Source organism: Scyliorhinus torazame, chromosome 21, assembly GCF_047496885.1.
Source record: "Scyliorhinus torazame isolate Kashiwa2021f chromosome 21, sScyTor2.1, whole genome shotgun sequence".
Classification (NCBI taxonomy): Eukaryota; Metazoa; Chordata; class Chondrichthyes; order Carcharhiniformes; family Scyliorhinidae; genus Scyliorhinus; species Scyliorhinus torazame.
In genome coordinates, this window is record NC_092727.1 from 126215505 (window position 1) to 126231282 (window position 15778).

Genomic DNA, 15778 nt, shown 5'->3' on the forward strand with positions numbered 1-15778 from the left:
ACCTGCATATTTTTGGACACGAAGGGCAAATTAGCATGGCCAATCCACCTAACCTGCACATCTTTAGACTGTGGTAGGAAACCGGAGCACCCGGAGGAAACCCACACAGACACGGGGAGAATGTGCAGACTCCGCACAGACAGTCACCCGAGTCCAGAATGAAACCCTGGTCCCTGCCGCAGTGGAGCAGCAGTGCTAACCACGGTGCAGTCTATGAGAGGCAAGGCCTCGGAGGGATTAGAAAACAGGGATGACAATTTTAAACACAAACTGAATGATTGGAACAGGAGTTTAGAAAGACTTCACCAGGTCGACTGAAACTCACAAAAAAGGGAAGGGTCCCTTTGCTCGCTTTCTGCCACACTTGCCGTCACATTCACGCTGTGATAGTTTCAGCACAATCAACAAAACAGCAGGCTCAGTTCAAAACCCAGGCCAGGGAGCGTGTCGCACGGCCCAGTTAGCAGTGCAGCAGGGAGATGTGTAAATGAACGTTATAAACACTCTCAGGCAGTGTATCAGACTGGCTGATACCACTTCAGTGAAGACAGTATAGAATTTCAGTTTGAAGGTGCAGTTGTTTCTGACACTCAATTCATGAGATAGTCGCAGCTTCCTGCTTCTTTGCGGTTAACAACAGTACAGTCAGTCAAAGATTTCCTTTTAAAAAAATATATAAATGAAAGGCCCTCTTCTCCCCCAAAGGTCTAGACTCCCATTCAAAATCAGTCAGAAGCTACTCCACACCATCAGCGCAAGAGCCTGAACATAGAACATACAGAGCAGAAAGAGGCCATTCGGCCCATCTAGTCTGCACCGACCCACTTAAACTCTCACTTCCACTCTATCCCCGTAACCAGTAACCCCTCCTAACCTTTTTTTTGGTCACGAAGAGCAATTTATCATGGCCAATCCACCTAACCTGCACGTCTTTGGACTGTGGAGGAAACCGGAGCACCCGGAGGAAACCCACGCACACACGGGGGAGAACGTGCAGACTCCGCACAGACAGTGACCCAAGCCGGGAATCGAACTGGGACCCTGGAGCTGTGAAGCCACAGTGCTAACCACTGTGCTACCGTGCTGCCCATAAAGCAAGCTGTTTGCACATGGAGGCTCGAGCAAACTCTCCTGTGAGCAAGAAACTATTTCAAGTCGAATAAAACTTCTTCAAGACCAGAAGAGTCATATTGAACTCTAAACGTTAACTCTGTTTCTCTCTCTACAGGTGCTGCCAGGCCTGCTGAGCTTTTCCTGTATATTCTATTTTTATTTGATTGCCAAAACCCCACAGCATTATGCTTCTGAAAAGTTGGATGCACACCCTCACCCGTCGCCAGTGCCCACCCGCCCCCACCCGTCGCCAGTGCCCACCCGCCCCCACCCGTCGCCAGTGCCCACCCGCCCCCACCCGTCGCCAGTGCCCACCCAGGCCGCCAGTGCCCCCCCTCCCCCCCCCCCAGGTCGGTGCCCACCCTCCCCCCCCCCCCCCCAGGTCGGTGCCCACCCTCCCCCTCCCCCCCCCCCCAGGTCGGTGCCCACCCTCCCCCTCCCCCCAGGTCAGTTCCCCCCTCCCCCCCCCCCCAGGTCAGTGCCCCCCCTCCCCCCCCCAGGTCAGTGCCCACCCTCCCCCCCCAGGTCAGTGCCCACCCTCCCCCCCCCCCAAGTCAGTGCCCACCCTCCCCCCCCCCAGTCAGTGCCCACCCTCCCCCCCCAGTCAGTGCCCACCCTCCCCCCTCCCCAAGTCAGTGCCCACCCTCCCCCCCCTCCCCAAGTCAGTGCCCACCCTCCCCCCCCCAAGTCAGTGCCCACCCTCCCCCCTCCCCAAGTCAGTGCCCCCCCCCCAGGTCAGTGCCCACCCTCCCCCCCACAGGTCAGTGCCCCCCCAGGTCAGTGCCCACCCTCCCCCCCCCCCCCAGGTCAGTGCCCCCCCTCCCCCCCCCCCCCAGGTCAGTGCCCACCCTCTCTTCCCCCCCCCCCCCAGGTCAGTGCCCACCCTCTCTCCCCCCCCCCCCAGGTCAGTGCCCACCCTCCCCCCCCAGGTCAGTGCCCACCCTCTCTCCCCCCCCCCCCCCCAGGTCAGTGCCCACCCTCCCTCTCCCCCCCCCAGGTCAGTGCCCACCCTCCCTCTCCCCCCCCAGGTCAGTGCCCACCCTCCCTCTCCCCCCCCCCAGGTCAGTGCCCCCCCTCCCCCTCCCCCCCCCAGGTCAGTGCCCACCCTCCCCCTCCCCCCCCCAGGTCAGTGCCCACCCTCCCCCCCCCCCAGGTCAGTGCCCACCCTCCTCCTCCAGGTCAGTGCCCACCCTCCTCCTCCCAGGTCAGTGCCCACCCTCCTCCTCCCAGGTCAGTGCCCACCCTCCTCCTCCCAGGTCAGTGCCCACCCTCCTCCTCCCAGGTCAGTGCCCACCCGCCCCCAGGTCAGTGCCCACCCGCCCCCAGGTCAGTGCCCACCCGCCCCCAGGTCAGTGCCCACCCGCCCCCAGGTCAGTGCCCACCCGCCCCCAGGTCAGTGCCCACCCGCCCCCAGGTCAGTGCCCACCCGCCCCCAGGTCAGTGCCCACCCGCCCCCAGGTCAGTGCCCACCCGCCCCCCAGGTCAGTGCCCATCCGCACCCAGGTCAGTGCCCACCCGCACCCAGGTCAGTGCCCACCCGCACCCAGGTCAGTGCCCACCCGCACCCAGGTCAGTGCCCACCCGTACCCAGGTCAGTGCCCACCCCGCACCCAGGTCAGTGCCCACCCGCACCCAGGTCAGTGCCCACCCGCACCCAGGTCAGTGCCCACCCGCACCCATCAGTGGACACTTTCCAGGCAGTGTCACTGGGATGCAATGAAAAACAGAAAGCCGTTCTGAATTATGTCGTCCCCGTACCCAGAGGTATTGAGGTCCTGGGCTAACAGTGTCAATCAACATCCACTCATTATCATATTGCTATTTGTGGGATACGGTGGTGCACAAACTGGCTGCTGATTTTCTTTTTAAAATTCATTTACCCGATGTGGGCGTCGCTGGTTAGGCCAGCATGTTACTGCCATTCAGCAGGTGGGGAGTTGCCTTCTTGAACCACCGCAGTCCGAGTTGTAGGGATACCCACTGTGCTGTTAGGGAGAAGGTTCCAGGATTTTGCCTCAGCGACAGTGAAGGAACCACGATATATTTCCAGGTCAGGATTGAGAGTGACTTGGAGGGGAACCTCCAGGTGGTGGGGTTCCCAGGTATCTGCTGCTCTTGTCCTTCTGAATGGCGGTGGTCATGGGTTTAGACGCTGCTGCCTAAGGAACCTTGGTGAGTGACTGCAGTGCATCTTGTAGATGGTGTACACACTGCTGCCACTGTTCATCGGTGGTGGAGGGTTTGAATGTTTGTGAAAGGGGAGCAATCAAGTGGGCTGCTTTGTCCTGGATGGTGTCGAGCTTCAGCTGCCCCATTACACTCCTGACTTGTAGATGGTGGACAGGCTTTGAGGGATCAGGAGATGTGTTACTCGCTGTAGGATTCCGAGCCTTTGACCTGCCCTGGTAGCCATTATTGTATTAACATGATTGCTCCAGTTCAGTTTCTGATCAATGGTAATCCGCAAGATGTGGATTGTGGGAATTCAGCGATGGTAATGTCATTACAACAGTGAATACACTTCACGGCATGGTAGTACAGTGGGGTTAGCACTGTTGCTTCAAAGCAGCAGGGTCCCAGGTTCGATTCCCAGCTTGGGTCACTGTCCATGTGGAGTCTGCACGTTCTCCCCGTGTCTGTGTAGGTTTCCTCCGGGTGCTCCGGTTTCCTCCCACAAGTCCCGAAAGACGTGCTGTTAGATAAATTGGACATTCTGAATTCTCCCACTGTCACCGAACAGGCGCCGGAATGTGGCGACTAGGGGCTTTTCACAGTATCCATTGCAGTGTTAATGTAAGCCTACTTGTGACAATAAAGTTTATTAAAAGAAAAGGTATTTCCCTTGGCTGCAAAAGGGCTCTCGGATGCCCTGAGATTGTGAAAGGAGATGTAGAAATGCACGTTTTCTTCTTTAACTATTCCTCAGCTAAGCTCAGTTGAGTTGAGAGTAGTATTTGCAGAGGCCTGGGGAAATGGTTTCTGTCTGAGGTACACGCCAGCCCTGGTCACGAGGATCAGAAATAATCGCACAATACCAGGTCCAAATCAACTGTTTATTATTTTGTCACCTGACCCTCTGCTAAAATGTCAATCTTCGCTAATCTTCACCAGAGACAGTGATCAGAGAACACAGCTGCACTCCGCCTTTTCTTTCTCTATTCATTCATGGGATGTGGGCGGTGCTGGCTGGGCATTTATTTCCCATCCCTAATCGTCCGTAAACTGAATGGGGTTGCTGACCATTTCGGGCGTTATTTAAAAAAAATTTTTTTTTAAAGTGGTTCAACCACATTACTGTGGGTCTGGAGTCACATGTAGGCCAGACCAGGTAATGATGGCAGATTTCCTTCCCTAAACGACATTAATAAAAGATGGGTTTTTACGACAATTGGTAATGGTTTCATGGTCACCATTACATTTTTAAATTCCAGCTTTTATTGAATTCAAATTTCACCATCTGCAATGGCAGGATTCGAACCCAGGTCCACAGAGCGCTACTCTGGGCCTCTGTTTGACAAGTTCAGTGACAATGCTACTACCCCATTGCCTCCTCAATTCTTTTTTTCCAATTAAGGGCAATTTAGCGTGCCCAATCCACCTATCCTGCACATCTTTGGGTTGTGGGAGTGAGACCCACGCAGACATGGGGAGAACGTGCAAACTCCACACAGACAGTGACCCAGAGCCGGAATTTGAACCCAGATCCTCAGCGCCGCAGTCCCAGTGCTATCCACTGCGCCACATGCCACTCAGCACCTTTCACAAAATAATGTTCTGCGATATTTAATTAATGATGGATCAGTGCTGGGACCTTTGCTCTTTGTAGTATATATAAATGATTTGGAGGAAAATGTAACTGGTCTGATTAGTAAGTTTGAAGACGACACAAAGGTTGGTGGAATTGCGGATAGCGATGGGGACTGTCGGAGGATACAGCAGGATTTAGATTGTTTGAAGACTTGGGCGGAGAGATGGCAGATGGAGTTTAATCCGGACAAATGTGAGGTAATGCATTTTGGAAGGTCTAATGCAGGTAGGGAATATACAGTGAATGGTAGAACCTCAAGAGTATTGAAAGTCAGAGAGATCTAGGTGTACAGGTCCACAGGTCATTGAAAGGGGCAACACAGGTGGAGAAGGTAGTCAAGAAGGCATACGGCATGCTTGCCTTCATTGGCCGGGGCATTGAGTATAAGAATTGGCAAGTCATGTTGCAGCTGTATAGAACCTTAGTTAGGCCACACTTGGAGTATAGTGTTCAATTCTGGTCGCCACACTACCAGAAGGATTTGGAGGCTTTAGAGAGGGTGCAGAAGAGATTTACCAGAATGTTGCCTGGTATGGAGGGCATTAGCTATGAGGAGCAGTTGAATAAACTCGGTTTGTTCTCACTGGAACGAAGGAGGTTGAGGGGAGACCTGATAGAGGTATACAAAATTATTAGGGGCATAGACAGAGTGGATAGTCAGAGGCTTTTCCCCAGGGTAGAGGGGTCAATTACTAGGGGGCATAGGTTTAAGGTGAGAGGGGCAAGGTTTAGAGTAGATGTACGAGGCAAGTTTTTACGCAGAGGGTAGTGGGTGCCTGGAACTCGCTACCGGAGGAGGTAGTGGAAGCAGGGACGATAGGGACATTTAAGGGGCATCTTGACAAATACATGAATAGGATGGGAATAGAGGGATACGGACCCAGGAAAGCGTAGAAGATTGTAGTTTAGTCGGGCAGCATGGTCGGCACGGGCTTGGAGGGCCGAAGGGCCTGTTCCTGTGCTGGTACATTTCTTTGTTCTTTGTTCTCAAATCTGAGTGTCACTGAGCTGGGACCTGCCTCAGACACACAGCATGTGCTCAATTCCGGTTTGGGGTTTTTATTTGAGTGGCAGGGGGGGTGAGAGAGAGAGAGAGAGAGAGAGTTTGGAATAAGATAGCACAAGAGCACCAAAACTTTCCTTCAAAAATGAATTCTTCAAAAAGAGTGACACCTGGGAATCCAACATTCGCCCCAAAACATCCCCATAACAAGGTGGCAGTGAAAGAGTTTAATCCTGACTGTTCACCATTAGTTTTCTGGCTATAGCAGCGTGAAGGCCAGCAATGCCACCAGTTCTGCAAGTTGTTTCCCTTCGGTCAAGTTTCTGCTCAAACTCATTTGCATATCACCACAATCTTCCCCTCACCAGCATTTTGATATTATTCAGCATTTTGATATTATTCAGCATTTTGATATTATTCACCTCTGCAAAATGCCAGGAGAGTCAGTGACACACAGAAAGCAGCAGCCTCCCAGCCAATCAAACTCAAAACGTTGGTATTGACAGAGGTACAATCTTTAAAATAGTTGTAACAAACCGGTTTGATGGATCTTGTTTGCTCTGGTTTAAGTTAATAAAAGCAGGTCAAACAGGAACCAGCTTCCACTTCCTCATTCAAAATCACTTACAGTTAAAGTCCAAAACTCAATCTCTCCCCTCCCTGCCAGATTCGGCTTATTTCCATGCTCACAATGTGACATGATTTAAAGATTAAATTTCAGATGAAGGTAGACGTGACAGACAGCAAGATCCATAAACAGAAGATGAAGGATGAACAGAAATTATAAAGAGGTGTGGAATCGTCAGATCCCAGGAATTTCCAGTTTAGTGACTGTGCTGGGACCCCGCTCTGGTATGAAGTACGACCCCAGACACACGTGTGACTCTCCCGGAAGTCAAAGGTCACACAAAGTATGAGCTTCAATAAAATTCAGAGAAGAAAAGCGAGGCGACCACAACTTACCAGGAACCCGTGAGCGTAGAAAATACAGAAATTTGCCGTTTTTGGAATGCATAATGGCCCTTTCGATGAACTCGACTACAGACTGACAGCGGTCTTCAAACTTCGGATGACACCAGAGGCTGAAAGTGCCTGTTAGATGAAGAGAAAATGTTGTTAGTTAGAGGTACAGACTAACCAATGGATTAGCACTGCACCAACTCCATCTGTAGATCAGTTCGACAGTAACGAGGGAGAGAGTACAAAAGATAGATATTAGCTCCAATTCTTTAGAGGACAGGGACGTGTGTTGAAACAGTTCCCTCTGTCCTTTATAAATCTCCCAACCGCAAGCCGTATCCACATGACCATGTCATCATCCACCCTCAGCCAATCAGTGGCCACAAGAGGACAGAGGATGGGAATCCTGCGGCAAGTAACTCACCACCTGACTCTCTAAAGCCTGTCCACCATCTACAAGACACAAATCAGGAGTGTGGTGGAATACTCTCCGTTTGTCGGAATGAATGCTGCTCTATCAACACTCAAGAAACTCAACACCACCCAGGGAAAAAGTAGCCCCCTCGAGTTGCATCCCATCTACCACCTAGGCCAGCACGGTAGCACAGTGGTTAGCACTGTTGCTTCACAGCTCCAGGGTCCCAGGTTCAATTCCCGGCTTGGGTCATTGTCTGTGCCGCACATTCTCCCCGTGTCTGCGTGGGTTTCCTCCGGGTGCTCCGGTTTCCTCTCAAGTCCCGAAAGACGTACTTGTTAGGTGAATTGGACATTCTGAATTCTCCCTCTGTGTACCCGAACAGGCGCCAGAATGAGGTGACAAAAGGCTTTTCGCAGTAACTTCATTGCAGTGTTAATGTAAGCCTACTTGTGACAATAAACATTATTACATTCACTCTCTTCACAGTGGCTTCAGTGCATACCATCTACATGATGCATTATCCTCAGAGTGAAGAAACGTCACATCACAGTCAGAAATGGCCAACCCCTATTCGGAGTTTGCGGTACTGAATTCTAGGCTCCGCAGCCGAAGGAACATCCTTGCACCATCTGTCCTGTCAAACTCCTTAAGAATTTTAACATGTTAATTGAAATTACCTCCCTCCTTAACTTTAACAAAGGTCTGGACTACTCAATCTCGCTCCTCATAGAACAATCCCCTCATCTCCTTCGAGCCGAGAACATTCAGGGTCATTAATGATTTTAACAGTTTTAAAAATTTATTCATTCAAGGGATTGAGGGTCAGTGGGCAGGCCAGCATTTATTCCCCACCACTAACTGCCCTCAAGAAGGTAAAGGTGACCACCTTGTTGAACTGCTGCAGTCCTTGTGATGTCGGGTAAATTAGAAGCCATTGTTTGAGGGTCAGTAATCAGAGGATGCAGATTTAAGGGAATTGACAAAGAGCCAGAGGGGAGCGAAGGAGAATTGATTTAATGCCATGAATGGTTCTGATCTGGACGCACTGTTTGGTGAGTGCAGTGGAAGCAGATTCAATAATAGCTTCTAAAAAGGAGTTGGATAAATAACTAAAAGATTGTGGGAGTGGGATTAATTATCTCAAATATACGGCAAAGACATGGGCTAAATAGTCTCCTTCTGTGCTGTATCATTCTGTCTGAAATGATTACAATCTCTATGGCAATCACTCCGAGAAAGACAACCCAAATACTCTCAGCCTCAGGCACAGGAACAGGACCTCTTGCTGCCAATCAGCCCCAAGCAAATAAAACTTTGGATGTTGTTCGGAGTGTAATTATTTATTCTTAATTCCAGGGTTTCGCAAATCTCCATGGTCATTACAGGGCGAACGATGTCATGACATGTCAACACATAATGGAATTGTTTCCTAGCTTTCTGTCAGTCTAGAGTATGTGAAGCTGCCTGTGCAGCAACAGTGGCCCAGTGGATCCGTACTGAGGGAGTGCTGCACTGTTGGAGGTGGCATCTTCGGGAAGTAATCTTAAATTAAGCCCCATCTGCTCTGTCAGGTGGACATCAATATCCCATGGTCACTATTTAGAAGAAAAGAAGAGTCTGCCCCCCCCCCCCCCCCCCCCCCAAGTTTCCTGGTCAATATTTGTCCTCCAATCCAAACAATTTATTCTTTCAGTAGATATGGGAGCAGCTGGCTAGCTCAGCATTTATTGCCCATCCCTAATTGTCCTCGAGAGTGCGCACAGCTGGCCGCACACAGAGTGCACACAGCCTACATTTAGGGCAGCACGGTAGCATTGTGGATAGCACAATTGCTTCACAGCTCCAGGGTCCCAGGTTCGATTCCCGGCTTGGGTCACTGTCTGTGTGGAGTCTGCACATTCTCCCCGTGTGTGCGTGGGTTTCCTCCGGGTGCTCCGGTTTCCTCCCACAGTCCAAAGATGTGCAGGTTAGGTGCATTGGCCATGCTAAATTGCCCATAGGTGTCCAAAATTGCCCATAGTGTTGGGTGGGGTTACTGGGTTATGGGGATAGGGTGGAGGTGTGGACCTTGGGTAGGATGCTCTTTCCAAGAGCCGGTGCAGACTCGATGGGCCGAATGGCCTCCTTCTGCGCTGTAAATTCTATGTAATGTGCTCAAGTCTCTGAGCCTGTCACCTTTTGACTCAAAGGTGAGGACTTTTCTTTGTGGTTTAATTGAGGGCGAGTTTTGCAGAAGTGATGCAGGCTACCCGGGTAGAGCAAGAACTGACCCGAATTTACTCATCTTGGTTTTGTGAGGATAGGAGGATGGCCTCATTTATAGAATTCTCAATCTCTGTTTTTCCCCTACCAGCTCAATTACAAACCCACAAAGCCCACAGGACCTCCCTCCCTGCACTGCAGGCTGTGTGGGAAAGTGCAGAATCACGTAGGGAGTGAACAGCAGACATGAATCCTCAGACAGCAGGGGTGAGAATCTTCAATCCAAACATTAGTGATGATATTCATATTCACAGCTTACACACAATATTAGCTCTCAAAGATTTCCATTTCTTGGTTAACTTCATATCTGAGTGCGGTTTATACATTACATGCAGTCTATATTGCTGTCCTTCATCATCTCACTTAATATATTGACACACTAACTGGCATTACCATACTACCCCCGACCTCTAAACAATTCACCGGGCATTTGTTAAATGGAGAGCACGAACACGAGTTCCAAACCAACACTTCACAAGAGTGGACCAACTGCTCATTCATCTGGTTGATATTTGTGAGATTGTGCTGTGCACAAAATGGCTGCCCCCTGCTTCATTTCTCTGCAGTACACAGTCACTTCACTCCAAAGTAACTGGTTTCACATGGAACATATTTGAGAATATGGAGTTGGTATTACAGCAAATGTTACCTTAATTTTGATGCAAAATTGAATTCCAATCATTGAAAATTTTATTGGTACTGGATTTAATCTTTTTTAAAAATAAAGTTAGAGTACCCAATTCATTTTTTTCAATTAAGGGGCCAATCACCTACCCTGCACATCTTTGGGTTGTGGGAATGAGACCCACGCAGACACGGGGAGAATGTGCAAACTCCACACGGACAGTGACCCATAGCCGGAATCGAACCTGGGACCTCAGCGTCGTGGGACAACTGGATTTAATCTTTATTATTGTCACAAGTAGGCTTACATTAACGCGGCCATGAAGTTACTGTGAAGAGCCCCTAGTCGCCACACTCTGGCGCCTGTTGGGGTACATAGAGAGAGAATTCAGAATGTCCAATTCACCTAATGAGCACGTCTTTCGGGACTTGTGGGAGGAAACCGGAGCACACGGAGGAAACCCACGCAGACATGGGGAGAACGTGTAGACTCCGCACAGACAGTGACCCAAGCCGGGATCCAACCTGGGACCCTGGCGCTGTGAAGCAACAGTGCGAACCACTCTGCTACTGTGAGGCTAAAGATCGTTCCACAGGGAGGAGGAGGAAAGAAATCGCATTCCAATAACTCCCCCGGACCTGGAGGAACATATTTCCAGCCAACTTGTTCCTGTTGCACAACAACACACAAGGCATAGCTGCCTGAACTCAGCAGCCAAACTCTTAACATACAGGGGGGAAACACCAACAACTTGAATGTATTTCTTTTTTCTTTATCCGTTCCAAGGATGTGAGGTTTGCTGGCTGGGCCGGCATTGATTGCCCATCCAAAATTACCTTTGGTGGTGGTGTGAGTCGCCTTTCTGAACCGCTGCAGTCAATGAGATGTAGGTACACCCACAGTGCTGTTAGACAGGGAGTTCCAGGACTTTGACCCAGAAACAGTGAAGGAATGATGATACATTTCCAAGTCAGGATGGTGAATGAATCAGATGGGGACTATATGGTTGCACAGTTACTCACAGCGGCAGGGATCCGGGTTCAATTCCTGGCTTGGGTGACTGTCTGTGCGGAGTCTGCACGTTCTCCCCGTGTCTGCGTGGGTTTCCTCCGGGTGCTCCGGTTTCATCCCACAAGTCCCGAAAGGCGTGCTGTTAGGTGAATTGGACATTCTGAATTCTCCCTCCGTGTACACGAACAGGCGCCAGAGTGTGGGAACGAGGGGCTTTTCACAGTAACTTCATTGCAGTGTTAATGTAAGCCTACTTGTGACAATAATAAAGATTATTCTAGATAATGGCATTCCCATGTATCTGCTGGCCTCGTCCTTCTAGGTGGCAGAGGCGGGGGGTTTTGGAGGTGCTGCCGAATTAGCCTTGGTGAGTTGCTGCAGTGCATCTTGCAGATGGTGCTCACCACTACCCCTGTGCACTGGGTGGAGGGAGTGAATGTTTAAGGTGGTGGATGGGGTGTCAATCACACAGGCTGCTTTGTCCTGGATGGTGGAGCTGCACTCATCCAGGCAAGGGGAGAGTATTCCATCTTCCATGGGAGTCACTGGCAAGGCCAGCATTTGTTGCCCGTCCCTAGTTGCTCTCGAATTGAGTGGTATTTTAAGAGTCAACCACATTGCTGTGGGTCTGGAGTCACATGTAGCCCAGACCATAAGGAGAGCAGATTTTGTACCTTAAAGAACATTAGTGAACCAGATGGGTTTTCACGGCGATCGAGAATGGTTTTATGGTCATCATTAGACTTTTACTTCCACGTTTCACCATCTGCCATGGTGGGATTCGAACCCAGGTCCCCAGAACATTACCCGGGGTGACTGGATTACTAGTCCAGTAAAAATACCTCAATGCGACCGCCTCCCCTCTGTCTTGTAGATGGTGGACAGGCGTTGGGGAAGCGAGTAACTCGCTGCAGGATTCCCTGCTCCGGGAACCTGCTCTTGTAGCCACAGTATTTATATGTCTGGGTCCAGTTCAGTTTCTGGTCAATAGTAACCCCCAGGATATTCATAGTGGGGGATTCAGCGATGGCAATGCCATTGAACATAAATGTTTTGATTCTCTCTTGTTGAAGATGGACATTATTTGGCACTGATGTGACACACGTGTCACTTATAGCATGTATAACACCTTGTACAGAGGAAAATCTCCCAAGACAAAGGTGCCGAATCAAATATTAACACTGAACCATTAGGACAGGCAACCAATCAGTTTAGTCACATAGTTAAGGAAAATTGAAAAAGGAGAGCGCGATGGATAGGTTTGGGAAGAGCTGAGAGCCTGGGAAATTGGCAGGAACTTGCCAATGGTGGCATGAAGGCAATGGGTGATGAAAATGAGGACAAAATATAGAAACTGAAATCTGGGAGGTTCGTACAACTGGAAAAGGTTATACAGCTGGAGGAGGTAACCAAGGCGGGGAGGGTTGTAGCAGCTGGAGGGGGTTACAGATAGGGAAGGTGTAGAAGCTTACCAAGATAGGGAAAGGTGTAGAAGCTTACAGAGATAGGGAAGGGTGGAGAAGCTTACAGAAATAGGGAAAGGTGTAGAAGTTTACAGAGATAGGGAAGGTGTAGAAGCTTACAGAGACAGGGAAGGTGCAGGAGCTTAGAGTTAGGGAAGGGCATAGTTTGCAGAGATAGGGAAGGATGTAGAAGCTTACAGAGGTAGGAAAGGTGTAGGAGCTTACAGAGATAGGGAAAGGTGTAGGAGCTTATAGAGATAGGGAAGGATGTAGGAGCATACAGAGATAGGGAAGGGTGTAGGAGCCTACAAAGATAGGGACGGGCATAGTTTACAGAGACAGGGAAGGATGTAGAAGCTGATAGAGATAGGAAAGGTGTTGGAGCTTACAGAGATAGGGAAAGGTGTAGAAGCTGACAGAGAAATGGAAAGGTGTAGAACCTTGTAGAGATAGGGAAGGACGAAGGAGCTTACAGAGATCGGGAAAGGTGTAGAACCTTATAGAGATAGGGAAGGATGTAGAAGCGTACAGAGATAGGGAATAGTGTAGGAACATAGAGATATTGAAAGGTATAGAAGCTGACAGAGATAGGGAACGTTGTAGAACCTTGTAGAGATCGGGAAGGATGAAGGAGCTGACAGAGAAGGGAAGCAAGGCCATTGAGGCTTTTGAAAACAAGGATGAGAACTGTAAAATGGAGGTGTTGTTTAACTGGAAGCCAATTTGGGTCAGCAGCACAGGGAGTGAAGGATGAATAGGATTCAGTGTGAGCTTGGTTAAAGTGTCTGCAAATCTCTCAGCCAGACTGTCACGAGGAGGAAGGAAATTTTTAAAATGTGAGAGTTGAGACAAGCAGGGAAGTTGCACTGGCATGAGATACCCCAGTGTTTCAGTGACTGTAAACGAAAGTGCAGCTTGGACCAAACTGTCAGCTTCAATCAACAGCCTCTACTCCAGGAGAGTTGTGACCACTGTTGCCATTCTGTCACCGAGATCTGTTCCAAGACCTCAACAACGTGATTTACCAGTTTCTGCATTCCATGAGCACCAGATATCTGCTGCTGGTACCAACTGTGGTTAATCCGTTCTCTGTATACAATTTCCCTTCTCAACAGAAACATCACACACTCATTGTGTTGTTCTGCACGTCTACATTTCTCGGCCTTTTGTCCATGATCAAGCCCGAGATCAGGTGTGGTACTTGTTCCCATCAGCTTGGATCGAGTTTGTCTCTTTTTTGGAGCCAACAAGGAGATGGATTAAGCCCTGTCCACTCTGCGCATTGGCTTTGTAACTCCGAGAAAGGGATAAACTCCAGATCCTAATTTGGACTAAGCTCTGTATTGGCAATGCCTCAATTTTGGAATTCTCATCCTGGTTTTTAAATCTACAGGCTCACCCCTTCTCTATCTGGATATCCTCTGCATACCCTACAACACTCCATTTCTCTGGATTGCTACAGATCTGGCCCCTTGCTCATCCCCAATTTGAACCAGTCCACCAACGGAGCCCTGCTTTCAACCACCTTCATTCTACACCTGCAGGATTCTCTCCCTAAAGCTGCAAGAACGCTTCTTAAATCCTGCCTCTTTGGTCACCTGTTCCCATTTCTCTATGTATCTTGGCGATCAATTTTGTTGGGTAATAGTCCTGTGAAACACCTCGGAACATTTTACTGATAAAGATGCTATATAAATGCAAGATGTTGTTGGTTTGTGACTGAACAAATTTTCCAATGAGATGAGCAGAGGCAGGTTTACAGTGAAACACCGAGCCTATGCACAGGGCCCCAACCAATGGGCCACCCCACACTGGGCTGGGCACTGGACAATCAATCAGGGGCTGAATAGCTCATGTTGAGCCTGTGAGAAGCAAATGCAGAGCAAAATCAGGCTGATTGGCTGATAATGAATCTTTAACTCGAGGAATGACAAAAGGCCAACCAGGTTTGTGCTAGATGTCGGCACTCACGGATCCAAACCAGCAGCAGCAACAGGCCCGCAAGGTGCAAAGCCCCAAATCAGGCAGCGAGGAGTTGGTGAATAGACCAGCGGAGACAGGCGAGGATGCCCTGAGGCGAGGGAGAGGCACAGCGGCTACAACAAGTGGGGCAAGCGAGTGAGGGGAGTGAGATTGGGAGAATGGGAGAGTAGGGTTGCATTATGGAGGGTCGGAGAGTTTGTGATGGGGTTGGGCACCCACAGGGAGGGATCGTTTGTGATGGAAATGAGCAGGAGGAGAGTAGGGTGTTGTTTGACATCCATTATCCAAATCACAGCTTAATTTACCGTCATTCTGTCAGAAGGTAAGCTTGGTTTTAATTCAGCATTATGAAACAGGCGTGTTTCTAAAAGTTAAAAAGCAGTGATCAATTTCTGAACCTTTGTGGCTTCGCCTTTGCATTCTGCGGGGTACGGGTGGTGGGGTTGTGTGTTGGGTAGGGTGCAGAAATGAAGGTGAGGGTGTGGCCCCACCTCTGGAGCAATAAACATAAACCCACCCCCAAATTGTCACCTGTAAATTAGCTTTCCATCTGTTGCAATATTATTTGTGATTCATCTCATCGACGGGTAAGATTTTATAACAGACCTCAGCACTGCCGAAGTACCTGTTAGTTTCCATCCCGATCCCATCTAGCTACAGGTTTGGGAAACACTGCAGATATGGAGGGGAATTGAAGATTTGTGTTTCATCCACTGGGAACATAAGTAAGCCTTTGTCCACGAGCCTGTTCTATCATTCAGCAAGTGGATGACTAATTTTCTACCTCAACTCTGAAATGTCCTCTGAAATGGCCTAGCAAGCCACTCCACTGTATTCAACCACTACGAAAACACAAAAAATCTCCTAAATTGGGAGCTGTCTCATAGACTATTAAAGCAACAGCCTGATGTAGGCATACTCACGGACTCATACGTGACAGATAATGTCCCAGACACCATTATCATCATTCCTGGGTGTGCCCTGTCTCACTGGCAACACAGACCCAGCAGAGATGGCAGCACAGTTGGGAGGGAGTTGCCTGGGAGTCCTTAACATCAACTCTGGACCCCATGAAGTCTCCTGGCTTCAGTTTAAACATGGGCAAGGAAACCTCCTGCTGATTACAACATAC

At 49.6% G+C, this 15778-nt stretch overlaps 1 protein-coding gene across 1 annotated transcript in view; it reads right to left on the minus strand.

Annotated features, from left to right (window-relative positions):
- socs7 (suppressor of cytokine signaling 7) overlaps positions 1-15778 on the minus strand; it is a 65946-nt gene that overhangs the window by 1234 nt on the left and 48934 nt on the right. Inside the window, 1 exon segment of the mRNA XM_072487500.1 lies at positions 6888-7016. Within this exon segment, the coding sequence (XP_072343601.1) occupies positions 6888-7016 (129 nt within the window).